Genomic DNA, 18,271 nt, shown 5'->3' with positions numbered 1-18,271 from the left:
TACAGCCAGCTCTCCTGGACTCCTTTCCCCCTCATGTTATCTCCCAGGGGATCCTGCCCATCAGTTCCCTGAGGGAGTCAAAGTCTGCTTTTCTGAAGTCCAGGGTCTGTATTCCGCTGTTTTCCTTTCTTCCTTGTGTCAGGATCCTGAACTCAACCATCTCATGGTCACTGCCTCCAGGTTCCCATCCACTTTTGCTTCCCTTACTAATTCTTCCCGGTTTGTGAGCAGCAGGTCAAGAAGAGCTCTGCCCCTAGTTGGTTCCGCCAGCACTTGCACCAGGAAATTGTCCCCTACAGTTTCCAAAAACTTCCTGGATTGTCTGTGCACCACTGTATTGCTCTCCCAGCAGATATCAGGATGATTGAAGTCGCCCATGAGAACCAGGGCGTGCGATCTAGTAGCTTCTGCGACTTGCCGGAAGAAAGCCTCGTCCACCTCATCCACCTGGTCCGGTGGTCTATAGCAGACTCCCACCACGACATCACCCTTGTTGCTCAGGCTTCTAAACTCAATCCAGAGACTCTCAGGTTTTTCTGCAGTTTCATACTTGAGCTCTGAGCAGTCATACTGTTCCCTTACATGCAGTGCAACTCCCCCACCTTTTCTGGCCTCCCTATCCTTCCTGAACAGTTTATACCCATCCATGAAAGTATTCCAGTTATGCAAGTTATCCCACCAAGTCTCCGTTATTCCAATCACATCATAATTCCCTGACTTTGCCAGGACCTCCAGTTCTCCCTGCTTGTTTCCCAGGCTTTTCTTTTTCTTATTACTGAAGGAGAATCTTGCTTGAAGGCATTATTCCAATCCAGGAGAACTTTAAAAGCTTTTGGTGCACTTGACGTGTGTGTGTGTATATATATATATATATATATATTCCAATTCTATCTGCCATCCAGATTGGCATAATAAACCAGTCCTGATATTATTTTTATGAAGCTTTGGCACTTTGAAGATGTTCCATGGCACTTCAAGGCTGTATTGAGGGATAACTTGAGAAGTCATTCCATGCAGCACTTTAGAATTCCTTATTGTCACCACTTGGAAGTTCAAAGAGATGCTGATACTCTAAGTTTATTTCAAATTGGATGCTCTGAGGAGCTACATAAGCTGGACAAAAATATATTCAAGATTACCAGTGAACACATGTTTTAAAGCTGTCCCTACAGATGTTTTGAAATAATGGCAATGGCCACTTTAGCAACCCATAATGCACTCCGTGCCCTATAAATCTAATGGAGATGAAAATCTAGGTGCAATACTCTACAAATACTGGTGCTCATGCACCAGTATGTGTGGGTGCCACAACCATGGCAATGATGATTGCTAGCCCCAGCGTGCCAGACAGACGGGGTTTTGACAATAAGTTGTGCTGATTCATTGTAGAGGCTTAGCACCACAGTTGCAACAGCACTGGTCCAGTGCCAATGATCAGAGGAATCAATATATCAAATAGGCTCAACATTAATTGTCACTGGAACTGAAGTCAGGAGGACCTTCACGTGGCAGGGGATGGTGCTAGTGTTATCGATATTCTCAGCACTATTGCACTGAGAAGGCACCATGCCAGCAGAGTCCAGGTCCAGAACAACTTGTCACTGACAGCCATTAATGACCTCCTGAGCAAGTGTCAGGATCCTGACAAGGCCAGTCAGCACCAAAGGTCAGAGGAGGGTCAAACCTGAGTCTGACAGTTGCAGAGGGGTTGACAGTCAAGTTCCATATGCCAGGGTCAATGCCAAGGATCAGAGTCTGAGGCAGATTTCAGAGTCTGGATCAAGAAGGCAAGGTCCAAATCAAGCCAAGTTTGAAGCCAGGAGTTTAAGAATGGTCATGGCCGATATAGGAAATCCACGCTGTTGCCTGGACACTTCCTGGAATGTCCCTTTGGTTTACATAGGGTGGGGAGCCAATCAGGAGCCATGAGGCAGGATAATTATGGCTTCTCCTCCTTTTGTGCCCTTATAACCTTGTTCAGGAAAAGGGAGAATAAACAGCCAGAATAGACACTCTTTTTAAGAAGATTCCAAGTTTGCATGCCCAGGTTCATTGATTTCAAGTGCAGGAACCATGGGAACAAGTTACCATTTTTCCCTACAGCTCCCATCTACATTGCTCCGGTACTAGTACCACACACTAGGGCACGTTAAATTGATGTGCTGGGAACAATGAGACTGTATGTAGGAACTCATGCTGTATAATAAGGTTCAGTGCTGACAGGCACAGCCTCATAACACACATCAGGACTCACTGGCAGCTAATGCTCAAACCACGCCAAATGGGATGTATTAGCAGGAGTGCTGTAAGCAAGACACAAGAAGTAATTTTTTTGGCTCTACTCCAAGCTGATTAGATCTCAGCTGGAGTATTGTGACCAGTTCTGGGCATCACACCTTGGGAAACATATGGACAAATTGGAGAAAGTCTAGAAGAGAGCAACAAAAATGAATAAAGGTTTAGACTGGAGAAGAGTCAACTGATGGGGGACAGGATAACAGCCTTTAAGCACATAAATGGTTATATAAATTGTTCTCCTAACCACTGACAGCAGAACAAGAATGGACTTAAATTGTAGCAAGGGAGATTTAGGTTAGACATTGGGAAAAACTTCCTAACTGTAAGGGAAGTTAAGCACTGGAACAAATTACCTAGTGGTGTTGTGGAATCTCTAGCATTTGGAGGTCTATAAGAACAGGTTAGACAAATATCTGTCAAGGATGATCTAGTTAATACATAGCCCTGCTTCCCTGCAAGGAACTGGACTAGATGACCTATCAAGATGCATTGCATGCCTACCTTTCTATGATATACTGTAACAGTCTCAACTAGCCATGGCAGACAGTATAGCCAGAGCAGGTCACCTCTGCCTGCCAGGCCAACTAAGGTGCCCAGCAACAGAGAACTTCTTGATCTAGAACCCAGTTTATCATGAAAACCCATCTCAATGTATTGCTTATATCCTGCCTCTTGGCATTAAAAATCTAAGATGAAACTTATTCAGAAAAGGTAATGTTGCAGTCAAGGCACTTCACCCACTTTAGAATTGGGGGGGGGGAGGGACTTTTCTTCTTGGTATACCTCAAGGCCAAGATAGTAGATATCCTGATTATTTCCTGAGTTTGTTTAGATAAAAGAGTCTATTTCACTGAAGCTGCAATTTGTACAATTTGCTGCATATATAGTTAGAGTCTATCATTTCTGGTTAGCTCATATTCAGATATGGTGGAAGTCCTCAAGGCAATTACCAAAATGAGGCCAATGCTCAGATGATCTAGTCCTCTTTTGCATCTGAATTTGGGTCTGAATTCTCTTAATATTTTTACTATTCTATTAGTCTTTGATAACTGTTTCAATATGGATTCTGTTCCATTTTATAATCCTAATTTATTCCTTCAAGGCTCATTCTTAGTGATTATTTATTTGTCCATAAGAATATGGGAATTTCAGACTCTCTGTTGAGCAAATCTTATACGAGATGTCCCCAGGAGAGTATGCAGAGAAATGCTTTGTTCTCCATGAGATCTTCCCCAAAAGAAAAGGAGCATGAGAGTTAACCATTTCTACTTAACTAGAGTAACTGATTGGTGAAGTTTATTTAGAAATACAAAAGAAGATCCAATTTTAGATCTTCCACATTTTCCACATTTCTTCCACATTTCTTCAAAGCCTATTCAACCAGATTATAGGAGCATCATAGAGAGAGCAGAAGCACCTGTGTCAGATCTAGATTGACCTGGTTTTAAATGCATGTCTTTGCCAGACACTACAGATGGGAATTGGAGGCTTTTGCTGAGACAGCCTCTGCAAAACATCAAACACGATGTAGCTGAGGCCTGGCCCAACATGAGTAATTAATATGTGAAGGGAGGTTGCATTTGATTGAAAGATAGAATTAAGGAAAGTCTATTTTTAAAAAGTTAATCTTTATGAAGGTTCCCTGTTGAGTTACTCTGGCTTATTACAAGTTATATAAATATTACAAGTTAGATAAAAGATAGTTATGTTTTATGATTCCGGTGGTACATTAACTCCACTCAAAGTGTCAATGGAGGATACTGAGAGAATAAGGTAGAGGGGTGTCTCATCTCAGAAGGTCAAGTGCTCTGATTCCATCTGCTGGCAGGGAAGAGCTAGACCCAAATTGTGTAGAATAACTAAAGGAAAATTAGCTGGTATTTTATTTCTCCATCTGGTAAGGTAGCTCTGCTAATGCTAATGTACATGAAACAAAGCTTCAGAAACAACCATCATCTTGGATTTGCTCCTCAGAAAGAGCAAGTCATATTTTTAAAACTTCAAAAATTTCATTTTTTGCTGGAAAAATCTGTTGGAATGTGAACATTCAAAAAGGCAGGAAAAACAGCTGCAGGGCAATTTTGACTTCATTCTTTCTCACATGCATAGCGTAATATTTTCATGAGTATGCATGCACTCCAAGATAATCCTCCTCTTCCCCCCCCCCCCCCCGCAATGAAACATGCTTTGTACAAAAATGGCAAAATTCTACTGTTTCGGAAAAGAACATGAATTTCATCCATTTGATTTGGTTTCTTGCAGCAAAATGGTGATTTTTCCACTGAAAAAACCTGACCATTATGTTTTAAAATTGCAAGGAAAGAAAATTTTTATTTGACTTTTCAGTTTTTGCCATTTCTGGATTTTTTTTATTAAACTCTGGCAGAGACTCCCTTCTAAGGAGCAAATTCTAGATGTTGTCCTTTTCTCTGGCAAGAATCTATTTGAACCTCTCAGAAAATAATCTTATGCAGTTTCCAGAACTGCACTGAGGATTTCGTCTTTTTAAGGAGTCTGTCTTTTGAGATGCACATGTATATGCATATTTATCTTTCTGTATCTCTCTCTATATAGAGATACATTTGTTTACTTGTATAGACTGTTATGAAATTATGTGACAATATACGCATATGCAAAGTATGAATCAGTAAAGCTTTGATTACTCTGTTTCTAGGGTATCGTCACTGTAATCCTGGAGAATTCAGTTGTGCTGATGGAAGGTGTCTCTCAAATTCTCAGTGGCAATGTGATGGGGACTTTGACTGCTCAGATCATTCTGATGAAGCTCCTATAAACATAAAGTGCAAAAGTTCAGGTTCATTTTTTTAAATCACATATATGTATTTTTTCCCAACAAACTTAATTTAGAATTGTAGATAGAAAGACTATAATACTAATAACTGTACAGTCCTGTCTTTTTAATGCTTCATTCATCCTGTGAGGAGGATGGAGTTGTAATTTGTCATTCCTGTAGTTTATCAGTCTCAGCTGATAAAATTAAGCTAGCCACACCAGATGGCTCAGGGGAGCTTGTAGTTTGTTTACACATGTGTTTCCAGCTAGTATAGACTAGACAACATTACAATAGTTACTATCCAAGTTTATAGGACCTGACCTGCTCGCTCCATAATTTTGCAAGCAGGGAGAGCAGACATAACAGTACATTCCAATAACACAGGATTAGCTCTGACCAAACCAGAATGGAGATATGTTGGATTTCTCAGCTTCACGCCATTTTAAAGTTCTCTCCACTTTTATTAGTCACAAAATGTAAATGTGTTCCACTCCTTTTATCAATGCCACTGAAGCTTAATTGTTTCTATTGTGCAAATTTATCCTCTTCTGGAGGTAGTGGACTATTCCATGTCGTTTTGCAAGGGGAGAGCTATATGTGAACAGTTCTGCCACTCACACCTTATCACTCCATTAAGGCATTAATGTAGCCCATTATACAAGCTTTCATGAGGATCATGCATTGTCTGCAAGACAATACCATAGTATGTGGATCCGAAGATTCACTATTTAAGATTCTGTTGCTAAATTAGGATTGCTAAGCACAGGTGCAGAAATTTGTTCTGTGAGGGTGTGAATGTGCACATTTATTTAAAACTAGGAGCTGATCATAACGGTGTAATCCTGTTTCTGTTAAAGTCAATGGTAAAATTCCCATTTTCTTTATCAGGATCAAGATTGGGCCTGGAATGTTGAACCATGTTGAATATTGATATTTAAGCAATAAATATTAATTACCATTTGTTTCCACTACCATGTACAATAGTAATTTTAATATTTAATCACATATTGCTGCAGAGATTTCAAATCCTAAGGCGTTTCTCAAGTTATACTAGCTGCTGTTACTGGTCACCATGCTGGCTCAGCCTAAGTACTTAATACAAGATAAAGGGTACGTCTACACAGCAGAAACCCCCCTGTGGTTCCAGATCACAGAGCTCAGGTCAACTGATTTGCGTATTGCAGGGCTAAAAATAGCAGTGTAGACGTTTGGGCTCACACTGGAGCCTGGGTTCTGAAACCCAGTTCAGGGGGGAAGGTCACAGAAAATGCCTACACTGCTATTTTTGTCCCAGCAGCACAAACTCCACATGCCTAAAGTCAGTTGACCCAGGATCTGATACTCACTGCTGTGGGGTTTTTTGTTTTGTTTTTTTGCTGTGTAGACATACCCATGGGAAACATGGGTGTCATACAGCATGCATGATGGAGGCCCTGAGAAAGTTCCAGATAATCTATAAACCACTTAAGTGTGGTATGTAACCTATCGCTTAAAGCAGCCTCTGTATTAGGTGACTGAGGGATAGCTAATGTAACACACATTTTTTAAAAGAGCTCCAGTGGTGATCCTGGCAATTACAGGAAGATAAGCTTAACTTCAGTACAAGCTGATAAACTTAACTATAGTAAAGGACAAAATTATCAGACACAATATCTTGAGGAAGAGTCAGTACGGCTTTTGTAAAGGGAAGTCATGCCTCACCAACCTATTAGAATTCTGTGAGGGAGTCAACAAGCATGTGGATAAGGGTGATCCAGTCGATATAGTGTACTTGGACTTTCAGAAAGCCTTTGACAAGGTCCCTCAACAAGGGCTCTTAAGCAAAGTAAGGACTCATGGGATAAGAGGGAAAATCCTCTCATGGATCAGTAACTGGTTAAAAGATAGGAAACAAAGGGTAAGAATAAATGGTAAGTTTTCACAATGGAAAGAGGTAAATATCAGGGTCCCATACAGATCTGTACTGGGACCTGTGCTGTTCAACATATTCATAAATGATCTGGAAAGGGGGTGAACAGTGAGGATGCAAAATTTGCAGACGATAAAAAAATTACTCAAGTTAGTTAAGTCCAAAGCTGACTGCAAAGAGTAACAAAGAGATCTCACTAAACTAGGTGACTGGATGATAAAATACAGATACATTCTATGTTGATAAGTGCAAAGTAGTGCACATTAGAAAAAAATAATCCCAATTATACATTTAAAATGATGAGGTCTAAATTACTTATTACACCGAAGAAAGATCTTGCAGTAATCATGGATAGTTCTCTGAAAACATCTGTTCAGTGTGCAGCAACAGTTCAAAATGTTAGGAACTGTTAGGAAAGAGAGAGAAAATATCATAATGCCACTATATAAAGCTCTGGTATGCCCACACCTTGAATACTGCATGCAGTTTTGGTCATCCCATCTCAAAAAGATATATTAGAATTGGAAAAAGTACAGAGAAGGGCAAACAAAAATGAACAGGTGTAAGGAACAGCTTCTATGTGAGGAGAGATTAAAAGGACTGAGACTGCTCAGCTTAGAGGAGAGATGACTAAGGGGGATAATATAGAGGTGTATAAAATCATGAATGGTATGGAGAAAGTGAATAAGGCAGTGTAATTCTCCCCGTCACATAACACAAGAACTAGGGGTCACCCAGTGAAATTAATAGGCTGCAGGTTTAAAACAAACATAAGGAGGTACTTCTTCACACAATGCACAGTCAACCCATTGTGAGAGGCTAAAAGTATAATTGGGTTAAAAAAAGAGTCAGATAAATTCATGGAATATAGCCATGATGGTCAGGGATGCAACCCGATGCTTTTGGTATCTCTAAACCTCTGACTGCCAGAATCTGGAACTGGATGACAAGGGATGGATCACTCAGTAATTGCCCTGTTCTGCTCATTCCCTCTGATGCATCTGGCACTGGCCACTGTTGGAAGACAGGGTGCCAAGCTAGATGGACTATTGATCTGACCCAATATTGCCATTTTTATGTTTTTTAGTTGAACATGTATTACTTTTTAGAGGCATATGACTTGGATGCTAGTGAAAAATCTTATTAGTGCTCCCTATATGTCAGTGCCTCCTCAATTTTGTGTACCTTGCATCATAGTTATTTTTCATATTTTCATAGCTTTTATGGTACACAGTTAAGTTATCACATGTCTGTATGCTCCTGAACCATCTAGGTTTCCTCTTAAATTTTCAAAATTAGGCTTTAGATAGCCAGGGTTTTTTTTTTGGGGGGGGGAGGATCCTATTAGAGGATTTTACTATGACATAGTTCTCCATTGCTACCAAAAATAATCTCCAATGTTAGATAGCTCTACAAATGTATTATGATTTTTTCCAGTGTTTTTCCAAAAAGACTATATGAGGTGAGTGATATTTTTAATATACACAGGGCAGTTAATTTGCTGTACTATAGCTTTTTTCCCCCTTGTGCATAGTTTCCAATATATAGTTTATGGATTTTTCACTGGTGGTCTGCAGAGAGGTGATGCTGATCACATGATGCTTGTTCTTATTATTTCCAGTTAAGCAAAACCAAACTGATGAAAGGGGAAGATGAAATGAAGAATAGACAATATGATTCACTTTTTTCAGAAAGGAGTAAACACTTATCTTAATATAGATATCTAAAACTAAAATAAAATTTACACATGTAACTTTTTCATATAAGCAACTACTGTTGTCATGCAAGCACTCTTATGAGATCAGTCACAAACACAAGAAAATCTGGTCCCCACAGTTTGGAGTTGGTCTATGAAAAAGTCTATCAGAGCTGGGTCACACTATGGGAAAAGTATGAGAACCGCTGACATGTTGTTCATTTGTTTTATTTTATTTTATTTTATTTTATTTTTTCCAGAACAGTCGTGCAACAGTTCTTTTTTCATTTGCAAAAATGGCAAATGCATTCCTCAAATAGAGGTCTGTGACAATAAAGAGGACTGTGGTGATGGATCTGATGAGAGAAACTGCCATATCAATGAATGCTTGAGTAAGAAAGTCAGTGGCTGTTCTCAAGATTGTCAGGATCTTCCTGTTGGGTACAAGGTTGGTAGTCATGGTGTGTAATATAGTATAATATAAGTTTTTAATCCTTAAGTATGATTGTTTAAACCACATAACTATGTAGTAGAACTTCAGAATGTGGTACTAGCTTTTAAACAAGTAAGCTCCTCAAAATCACAAACCTATGCAAATCAATATATGAGGTATGCAAATGACCATCATTTGTGTAAAAAGCAGGAGCTTAAATTCAACTTATAAACAATGGAAAAAGGTACATGAAGTAATTTCAACATTTATTTCTATATACTTGTAAAATCTAATACTTGAATATTTTACTTAAAAGGTGATGAAGATGAACCTACAATAACAAAAGTCCAAAAGATACAGCAATTACAAAAACCCAAACAAATCATGCTGATGTACAAAAAACACAAATGATCTGAGAATTGCTTATAAGACCATGCCTCCAATAGTAAATAATACAAATAGTAAACTTTTCCCAAGTTGATTGAAATAGTGACTCCATTAACAAAGAAAAATTGAACAACGCACTGTTAATGGACAAAATTTCAAAATGTGCCCTCCATTTGTGTGCACGCAACTTTGCTCATTAATAGCATGAACAAGATGCTGGTGCATTTGATAAACTTAATTATATATCTTTAGACTTCCATGTCTAGGACCCATTGGTTGAATGTTATTTTGGCCCAAATTCCAAGAAATTCTTCATTCTTCCCCAATGGTGGGACTCCACCTGGACCTTTGTACCTTCAGAATGATTGTTTAACATTTGAATGGATTCCCAAGTTTGTTTCCTCTTGTTTTATAATGACAAGTCTGCCTTATTGAATTAGTTTCATTCCCTTTTCCGTGGATGGTAGGTTCTTCTCTACTTGAATCAGCTCCTGTTGAACTGCGAACTTGGGGCCACTCATAAGGTAGACCTTGGTTCTCTGAATCAGCTAAGGAATTTTAGAGCGTCTCCAACTCCTTATGGAAAAGAAAATCCTCCGTTGAATGGTCAGGCTGTTTTTCTGTGGTTGGAGGAGGGTTCTTCTGTCTATTGTTTTAGTCACAGGAATCATTTTCCTGCCACTGTGGCAGACATGCTACAGAAGTCAAGCAGATTATGTCATATGTGATTTCACGCATAAACAAGAGAATGGAGTTCAAAACTGAAAGACTCTTGGCCACCTGAAAATTCTAATCTTTAACCTTTGGGGATCTGCTAAATTCAGATAGCCGCCTCTCCACCACTTGGGAAGTGCTTGCCATGTGAAATGAAGTTTATAGTCATAAGCCTGAGGCATCAACAGATATCTTCTGGCAGGGAAATCTCATGTCACAGGATAAGATGGCCCCTTTAAGGGAGATAGAACTAGTTTTACCTGTGCCAGATTTACCTCTGAAATCATGGGATTGAGAATTTGGGGAGAACATGACTGTGAAGGGTCATGTGATTAAAGGAAAGCAAATAGCACCTATCCATAGAGACAGTCTGCACTCAGTAGGGAGAGACTAAGGGTGCAGAAGACCTGCGGCTAACCTCTTCAAAGGGGATCTGGGAAAGGCCTGGGGAAGAGCAAGAGTTTAACCTGAAGAGTCCTGGGGAAGGCCTAGGAAGAAGCAGTGTACGACTGTCTGAGAAGGTGCTATTGTGAGGGCCTAAAAGGCAAACCAGTCAATTGCAGGAAGTAGCCCTGGAGTCTGAAGCAGAGCTTGATGTCTGAAGTAGAGAGCTACTTCACTCAGAGTCAAGGAGTTGGAGTCCAAGGCTTCCCGACATCCTTGCATTGCTACATAGAGTGATGGTGCAGAAACCACTGCACTGAGTAGAAACGGAAACATTTGCTGCTGATAAACTGTTGAACCTGGGGATGGGTTGAAGGAAATTGTGTCCCAGTAAAGGCCAAGTGAGGTTAAAGGATTCTTTGTTAGGACAGTTGTTTTACCTTAAAATGTTTGAGACATTTTCTTTTTGTTAGAGAGCTAAAGAAAAAAATCACAAGGGGAGAGATGGCAACCCCCAGTTAGAAGAGGAGGGAAAGGGAGGCAGTGGCATCTCCATGCCAGGAAGAAGTGTGGCCCCTATTGAATCCCACTTAATGTGTTTTAGCCCATGAAAGCTTATGCCCACATAAATTTGTTAGCCTATAAGGTGCCACAAGTACTCCTCATTGTTTTTGCTGATACAGACTAACATGGCTACCTTTCTTGTATTGTGACTATTCTGGTGCATGGTGGGAACTCATAGTGCATTTTGTATTTTGCTTCAGGAAGGGTATATCCCCAATTGGTGTTCCATTTGTCATTTCTTATTGAAAATAACTCAAAAGATAAGAGAAGCTTGACTTAAACCATTATTCCTGGAGAACTTGAAGAGAGCTGCCTCAGATCCTGAGTAAAAGACGCAACCAGGCCTGAACAGGCTTCATCCCTAAGTGTTTCTGTGACTCAAGTCTGAATTCCTGCTCTTTCTGATGAAAGAAAGGCAAATCAACTAAGTCCTCCTCCATTCAGTCAGCTAAAATAGTACGAAGAAACACCGTTCCTTTAAAGAGCATAAATCCAGGTCAACTTCCTCACATTCTAGTAAAAAGGGGCATAGATCACCTGAAGGTGCTCAATAAATAGCAGTTCACAGTCTAAATCACGTAACTCTGATAGTCTGACAGAGCCTGGTCACCTAGCAATAGTACTGTCTTGAACTGTGCTCTCTACCTCCTTTGTTCCTGACCCCTCAGTACTGACATCATACACCCAGTACCCATAATCCCAGTACACTTGCTCTCAGCACCAACTTTGTCAACACTGAACTTTGTAAGGTGACTGCACAGCCTGAGTATCTACCATTGTACCACAAAGTGCTGTCTATAGTACTGAATGCTACCACCATTACTGTACCAAGCACCTCTTCAGCATCAAGTCTGGGTGACACTGTAGTTCGCCTGAGACCCTGGCCTCTAGAGGAGAAGTATTCCATTTCTTTCTTCCCTTTGGAGCACAGCAGGGAGGCATCCTCTACTCACTCACTTCAATCCCATTCATAAGACCTCCCCTGGTTGGGCAGAGTTTAGGACCAAATACTACAGGCGTGGACACAGGGGATCTAAGGAAAAGCACTCATCATTGGTACATCCCCCACAATGCCCACAGTCCCTTACTCCTATAACGTTAAATCATGGCCCTACTGAGCTTCTTGGGGCATGCAGCCAGCAAGAAAACCAACCTTTACCTAGACCTTCCTCCTCTGCAAAATCCCGTAGGGTTATTCAAGAGGCAGAGGTGGCACTCACTCACTCTGTTCAGCAAGAAAAGCAGGAAAGTGAAGACCAACACCTGCAAGCTGAGGAACAGATAATTTCAGCAGCTATCTCCTCCTCCTCCCCAGATGAGACAGTGTCAAGGTTCCTCCCCCACTCTGAACTCTAGGGTACAGATGTGGGCACCTGCATGAAAACCTCCTAAGCTTACTTTCACCAGCTTAGGTTAAAACTTCCCCAAGGTACAAATTAATTTTATCCTTTGTCCCTGGATCTCCACTGCCACCACCAAACTCTAACTGGGTTTAGTGGGAAACGTAGTTTGGACATGCCTTTCCCCCCAAAATCCTCCCAACCCTTGCACCCCACTTCCTGGGAAAGGTTTGGTAAAAATCCTCACCAATTTGCATAGGTGACCACAGACCCAAACCCTTGGATCTGAGAACAATGAAAAAGCATTCAGTTTTCTTACAAGAAGACTTTTAATAGAAGTAAAGAAATCCCCTCTGTAAAATCAAGATGGTAGATACCTTAGAGGGTAATTAGATTCAAAACATAGAGAATCCCTCTAGGCAAAACCTTAAGTTACAAAAAAGACACACAGACAGGAATAGAGTAACAGCCGTGTTAGTCTGTATTCTCAAAAAGAAAAGGCATAAGCTTTTGTGAGCTACAGCTCACTTCATCGGATGCATACTGTGGAAAACAGTATGCAGCCGATGAAGTGAGCTGTAGCTCACGAAAGCTTATGCTCAAATAACTTGGTTAGTCTCTAAGGTGCCACAAGTACTCCTTTTCTTTTTACAGACAGGAATAGTCATTCTATTCTGCACAGTTCCTTTCTCAGCCATTTAAAGAAATCATAATCTAACACATACCTAGCTAGATTACTTACTAAAAGTTCTAAGACTCCATTCCTGTTCTATCCCCAGCAAAAGCAGCATACAGACAGACACAGACCCTTTGTTTCTCTTCCTCCTCCCAGCTTTTGAAAGTATCTTGTCTCCTCATTGGTCATTTTGGTCAGGTGCCAGCGAGGTTACCTTTAGCTTCTTAACCCTTTACAGGTGAGAGGATTTTTCCTCTGGCCAGGAGGGATTTTAAAGGGGTTTACCCTTCCCTTTATATTTATGACAGGCAGTAGTGCCCACTACTTCTAATCAGCCAGATGTTTACAAGATATTGCAAGAACTTCTGTGCCAACTGGCAAATACCCTGGAAATCTCTGTAGAAATAGTAGTGCCAGGAGAGTTGCCCAGGCTGGTTGACATTGTATACACACCAGTGTCTGGAAGATTGTCCATTCCAATTACAGAGGGGCTACAAATGCCAGCAAAACACCTTTGGCAGACCCCTCTATCTGTGGCAGAGTGACACTATCATCCACCTTTAGCTGGCTTTGAGTATTCCGACACTCACCAACTCCCAGGATCCGTGGTAGTAGCTGGTATTCATTAGGAATCCAAACAACAAGAGCCACTGAAAACAACTCTAAAAGACAAGTATCCAAAATATTAGATTTATTCAGCAGGAAGAACTACACTTCTGCATTCCCAGATGTGCATTGCTAATTAGTGGGCCCTCTTAGCAAAATGTGAATACCTAAATTGGGACAAGATATCATACTTTTGTTTTAAAAAAAACTACACTCAAAACAACAGGGAAGAATTGAAATCTGTTATTATCGGGGATTAGGGTGACCAGATGTCCCTATTTTATAGGGACAGTCCCGATATTTGGGGCTTTGTCTTATGTAGGTCCTATTACTCCCCACCCCCATCCTGATTTTTCACACTTGCTATCTGGTAACCTTATTGGGGGTCAGCTAGTGGCCTGCACTTCTATTCAGGTGGCATTAGATGCATGAGACATGGCAGTACAATCAGTGGACACATTCATGGGCTTCATGTTTGCAGTCTGCAGAAATACCAAAGAAGGTACAGATGGTGATTGAGGACCTCACGTTTGAAGGCTGTGACCTATTCAACAAGAAGATTAATGAAGCCTTGCACGCATTAAAGAATTTGCAAGCTACTTTTTACCTCTTGGGCATATATATGCCAACACCTAGGAGAAAATAGGTCAGACCACAAGGTCCTTCCATGCAAAGACCTTTTTCCTTCCATTATATAGAGATAAGACCCTTGCATCACCCAGAAAAAAAAGAAGATTTCATCAGTGGAGACCCTGTCACTTTCTGTACAACCACTCATTCTGAGTCCAACTCTAGGTAGCAAAGTTGATGCTATAGTTGAGAGCCATTTCTCTTCCCCCCACCCCCTTTGGCAGTTGCCTTTTTTTTATTTTCAGGAGGTCTGGAATCACACCGTCTCTGGAGTTCAGAGGGAAGTATTTTATTTTCATCATTTTCTAATTCAGCAAAAGAAGGTGTGTGTGTTGGGGGAGGGCGGGGAGGCTGGTGCCTAATCCTGGATTAGAGGTGATGCGACACCTTCATCCATGGCTTTAAATTCAGCATGGTATCTCTACCCTCTATAATCCCATCCTTAGCTTCCCAGGACCGGTTCATGGTTCTCAGTTTATAAGATGCTTGTATTTACATACCAATTCACCCAGCAAACAGAAAATACCTGAGATTCCAAGTGAGAATCCTGTCCTTCAGTCTTTCAACAGCACCAAGGACTAGTGTGTTTACCAAATGCTTGGCTGTCATAGTGGCTCACTAAGAAAGTGAGGAATCCAGGTATCCCTCACCTCAACAGTTGAACAACAACTCCTCCCTCACTGGAGGAAGATCACCACAACAGGTGAACAACTCCTTTCACTTGTTCCTGCAACTTTCACCACCCTGGGTTTTGGGATCAATAAGGAAAAAAAATCACTATTACCAACCCAAAGAATAGAATTCATGGGGGCAGCGCTAAGTGTACAAAGCAAGAGTCTGTCTGCCACAGGACACATTCAATATTACAGTAGATCTCATCAACCAGCTGATGCTCACCCTTAATCTTCAGCAAGAGTCTTTCTCAGACTTCTCGGTCATGTGGCCTTCTGCATGTATGTCACGCAGCAAGCCAGACTTCACTTATGCTGCATGCAAGGGTGGTTGAAATTTGTATATTTACCCAACAAACATTAGACATGAGGATTCAGGTCCCTTGAGAAGTACCCTCATTGTGAAATTGGTGGAAACACCCTCTCAAGGTTTGCAAACGTTTCTCCACCTCTTTTCACCAAGATACTGGAGACAGATGCTTGGGTGGGGAGCTCATCTGGACCATCTTCAGACCCAAGGCCTCTAGACTGTAGAAGAGATTGCCCTTTACATAAATAACTAGCCTCCACAGTGTCTCTTCCTGTGTTATGTGGACTAATAGACAAATCCTGACTGACAACACAACAGCAGTGTGTTATGTCAACCTACAGGAAGGATTCTCTTCAGCCAGGTAGAATAGATTCTTTATTTGGGCACACAACACTATCTGTTTCCTTCAGATACCCTGATTCCTGACTACCCTTTTATCTCTAAAGTACTCAGGGCTGTCCATCAACTCTATAAGAGTGCACTTAGTATCAGTAACACCTTACCTTTTCCTCATCCAAGGTCACATCATTTTTTCCCACCCTACAATTGCTAGATTTCTAAAGGGCCTGATTCATGTGTTTCCCACAATCTATGACCTCCTTCCTTTCTGGAATCTAAATATAGTCTTATCTGAGTTAATGGGCCCTGCCTTCAACAATATGATATTTATGACTGGTTTACCTTACACAGTGTTCTTTATGTACAAGGTGATCCTTAGGCCTCAACTGAAGTTTTTACCAAAGATCATTTGACTTTCATTTGAATCAGATGATTCATCTGCCAGTTTTCTTTCCCAAGCCATACTTCAAGCAGGGGGAAGCCAAGCTGCCCACAGTGAATGTAATTAGGGCTCTTTCACTTTACCTGGATAGGACAAAACCATGCAAGAACTTCCCTAGACTATTTGTAGAGTCTACAGAGAGGATTAAAGGTCTGACAATATCAACCCAGAAACTGTCTAAATGGATATCTAATTACATCATATCATGCTGTGAGTGACCTAGATTAGATCCTTCCATGCAGGTTGTAGTCCACATCACTGGCAGCTTCTCCTCCTTCCCTAGGAAGCTGACCAATTTCTGAAATTTGAAGGGTAGTTACATGGGGATTAGTCCATATTTTCACAAAGCCCTATTTCCTATGCAAGACATCAAGATGAGATGCTTGCTTTGACATAGCTGACCCGCAATCACTATTTAAATAGACACAGAGCATGAGCCTCCTGTCTGTGGGGTCACTGCTTGCAAGTCACCAGAAGTGAAATGCATGGGAACAGTCAATCGAAGAAGAAAGAATAGTTACTTACCCTATAGTACCTGTTTCTCTGAGATGTGGCATTCGCATGCATTCCACAGCCCACCCTCCTTCCCTACTGCTATGGAGTCCTGATGTTTTATTGGTGAAGGAATTGAAGGACAGTTGGATGCAGTTCGTCCTTTATCTTTTTGGGCAGTGAGGAAGTGGGGAACACAAAGGGTCCTATGGCACAATCACAGCCCAAATGGACACTGCTGGCCAAAAGAATCCAATCTTGAGCACATCTTTAAAAACCACAGGACTAGGGTAAGTAACCGTACTTTCTTTAGAACTTTACACTCTAGTGTTCTTGTTCATTACAAGTGTTAATTTTGTCATATGGTCATAGTTGAATAGAAAGGGAGGAAGGCCTAACATTTTGTTAAACTGGAAAAAGCAAATTTTGGTAGTTTCACTTCAGTAGGACAGTTCTCCAACAAACATCTCTAATGTGCCATTTGATAAATTCCTGTTACATAGAAAGTTACCTGAAGTTAAAACAGTAGGTCAAAAAAGATTATTTTAAAGTTGTGTCATTGTTGAAAGGTTGGTGGTGCCAGACTACTCTGTCTTCGATTTCTAATTTTTAAGCTATTCTTAGTAAGTTTATGCCAAACAGAAAGACACCAACAATAATAAAAAATGAGTGTTCTTGTTTTTCTTTCCCAGTGCAAATGCTGGCCTGGATTCCGGCTCAAGGATGATGGCAAAATATGTGTAGACATTGATGAATGTTCATCTGGATTTCCCTGTAGCCAGCAATGCATCAATACATATGGAACTTACAAATGCTTGTGTGCAGATGGGTATGAAACACAACCTGATAACCTCAATGGCTGTAAATCTCTTTCAGGTATCACATTTTATTTATACACAAATATAACCAAAATTGTTTGTGAAAAGCTTTAACTTGGAAATCTGTGTTTCAGCTTCTGTAATGACTAGAAAGATGGTTTAAAGCATCCTTTTCAGTCAGAAACAGAAATCTGAATTCAGTGCAAGGTGTCTGAATGTGAGAATAATTTCTACTTTTATTGTGTATTCCACACACAGGATTCTATGTGGATAATTACAGTTCATTATGATACTGTGAATTATTAAGTGTGCACTAGGCACTGGGAAATTTCAGAAGCGGAAAAAAACCACATCACCTTATATTGCCTGCTGCTCAGTCACATGGTAATCATAAAACATGTAGTGTGCAATATTAAAAAGCCTGCTGCTGCTGCATTATTTTATTTTATTTATTTATTTTAATTTTTAGAATAGCTTGCTGACATTAATGCATTAAGCCTGCGTAATAAGTTAAGCATGGAAAAAAAGAGGATAAAAGAAAATTATATGGGGTTTCTGATCTTTGCATAAAAAATGCCCAATTCACTGTTCTTATTGTACTATCACATTATCTCCTGCCGTAGTGCAAAATGGACTGTTTGAAATGGTATGCACAGTAAATATAAGGACTTAGCTTAATTATCTATCTTTGTATCCTATACGTGTTCCTTCCTGTCTTATTTCAACCATCAGGATTGCACAGTGTCAGTTTCCTGAGGAGCAGGAGGT

General features: G+C 40.5%; 1 protein-coding gene across 7 annotated transcripts in view; it reads left to right on the top strand.

Moving 5' to 3' along the window:
• The window catches only part of LRP1B (LDL receptor related protein 1B), a 1,334,345-nt gene that overhangs the window by 1,062,434 nt on the left and 253,640 nt on the right, over nucleotides 1–18,271 (top strand). For 6 of the 7 annotated variants that reach the window (XM_075117809.1, XM_075117811.1, XM_075117812.1 and 3 more), the window contains 3 exons: nucleotides 4,973–5,113; nucleotides 8,958–9,145; nucleotides 17,378–17,561. In XM_075117809.1, coding sequence (XP_074973910.1) covers nucleotides 4,973–5,113; nucleotides 8,958–9,145; nucleotides 17,378–17,561 — 513 coding nt within the window. The remainder of the gene's footprint in view (nucleotides 1–4,972; nucleotides 5,114–8,957; nucleotides 9,146–17,377; nucleotides 17,562–18,271) is intronic. The other variant, XM_075117808.1, reaches the window with a different exon arrangement.

This window comes from Caretta caretta, chromosome 11 (assembly GCF_965140235.1).
Source record: "Caretta caretta isolate rCarCar2 chromosome 11, rCarCar1.hap1, whole genome shotgun sequence".
In the NCBI taxonomy this organism is placed as follows: Eukaryota; Metazoa; Chordata; order Testudines; family Cheloniidae; genus Caretta; species Caretta caretta.
The sequence above is the reverse complement of the archived record's forward strand: the minus strand, read 5'-3'. Positions and strand labels throughout refer to the sequence as shown.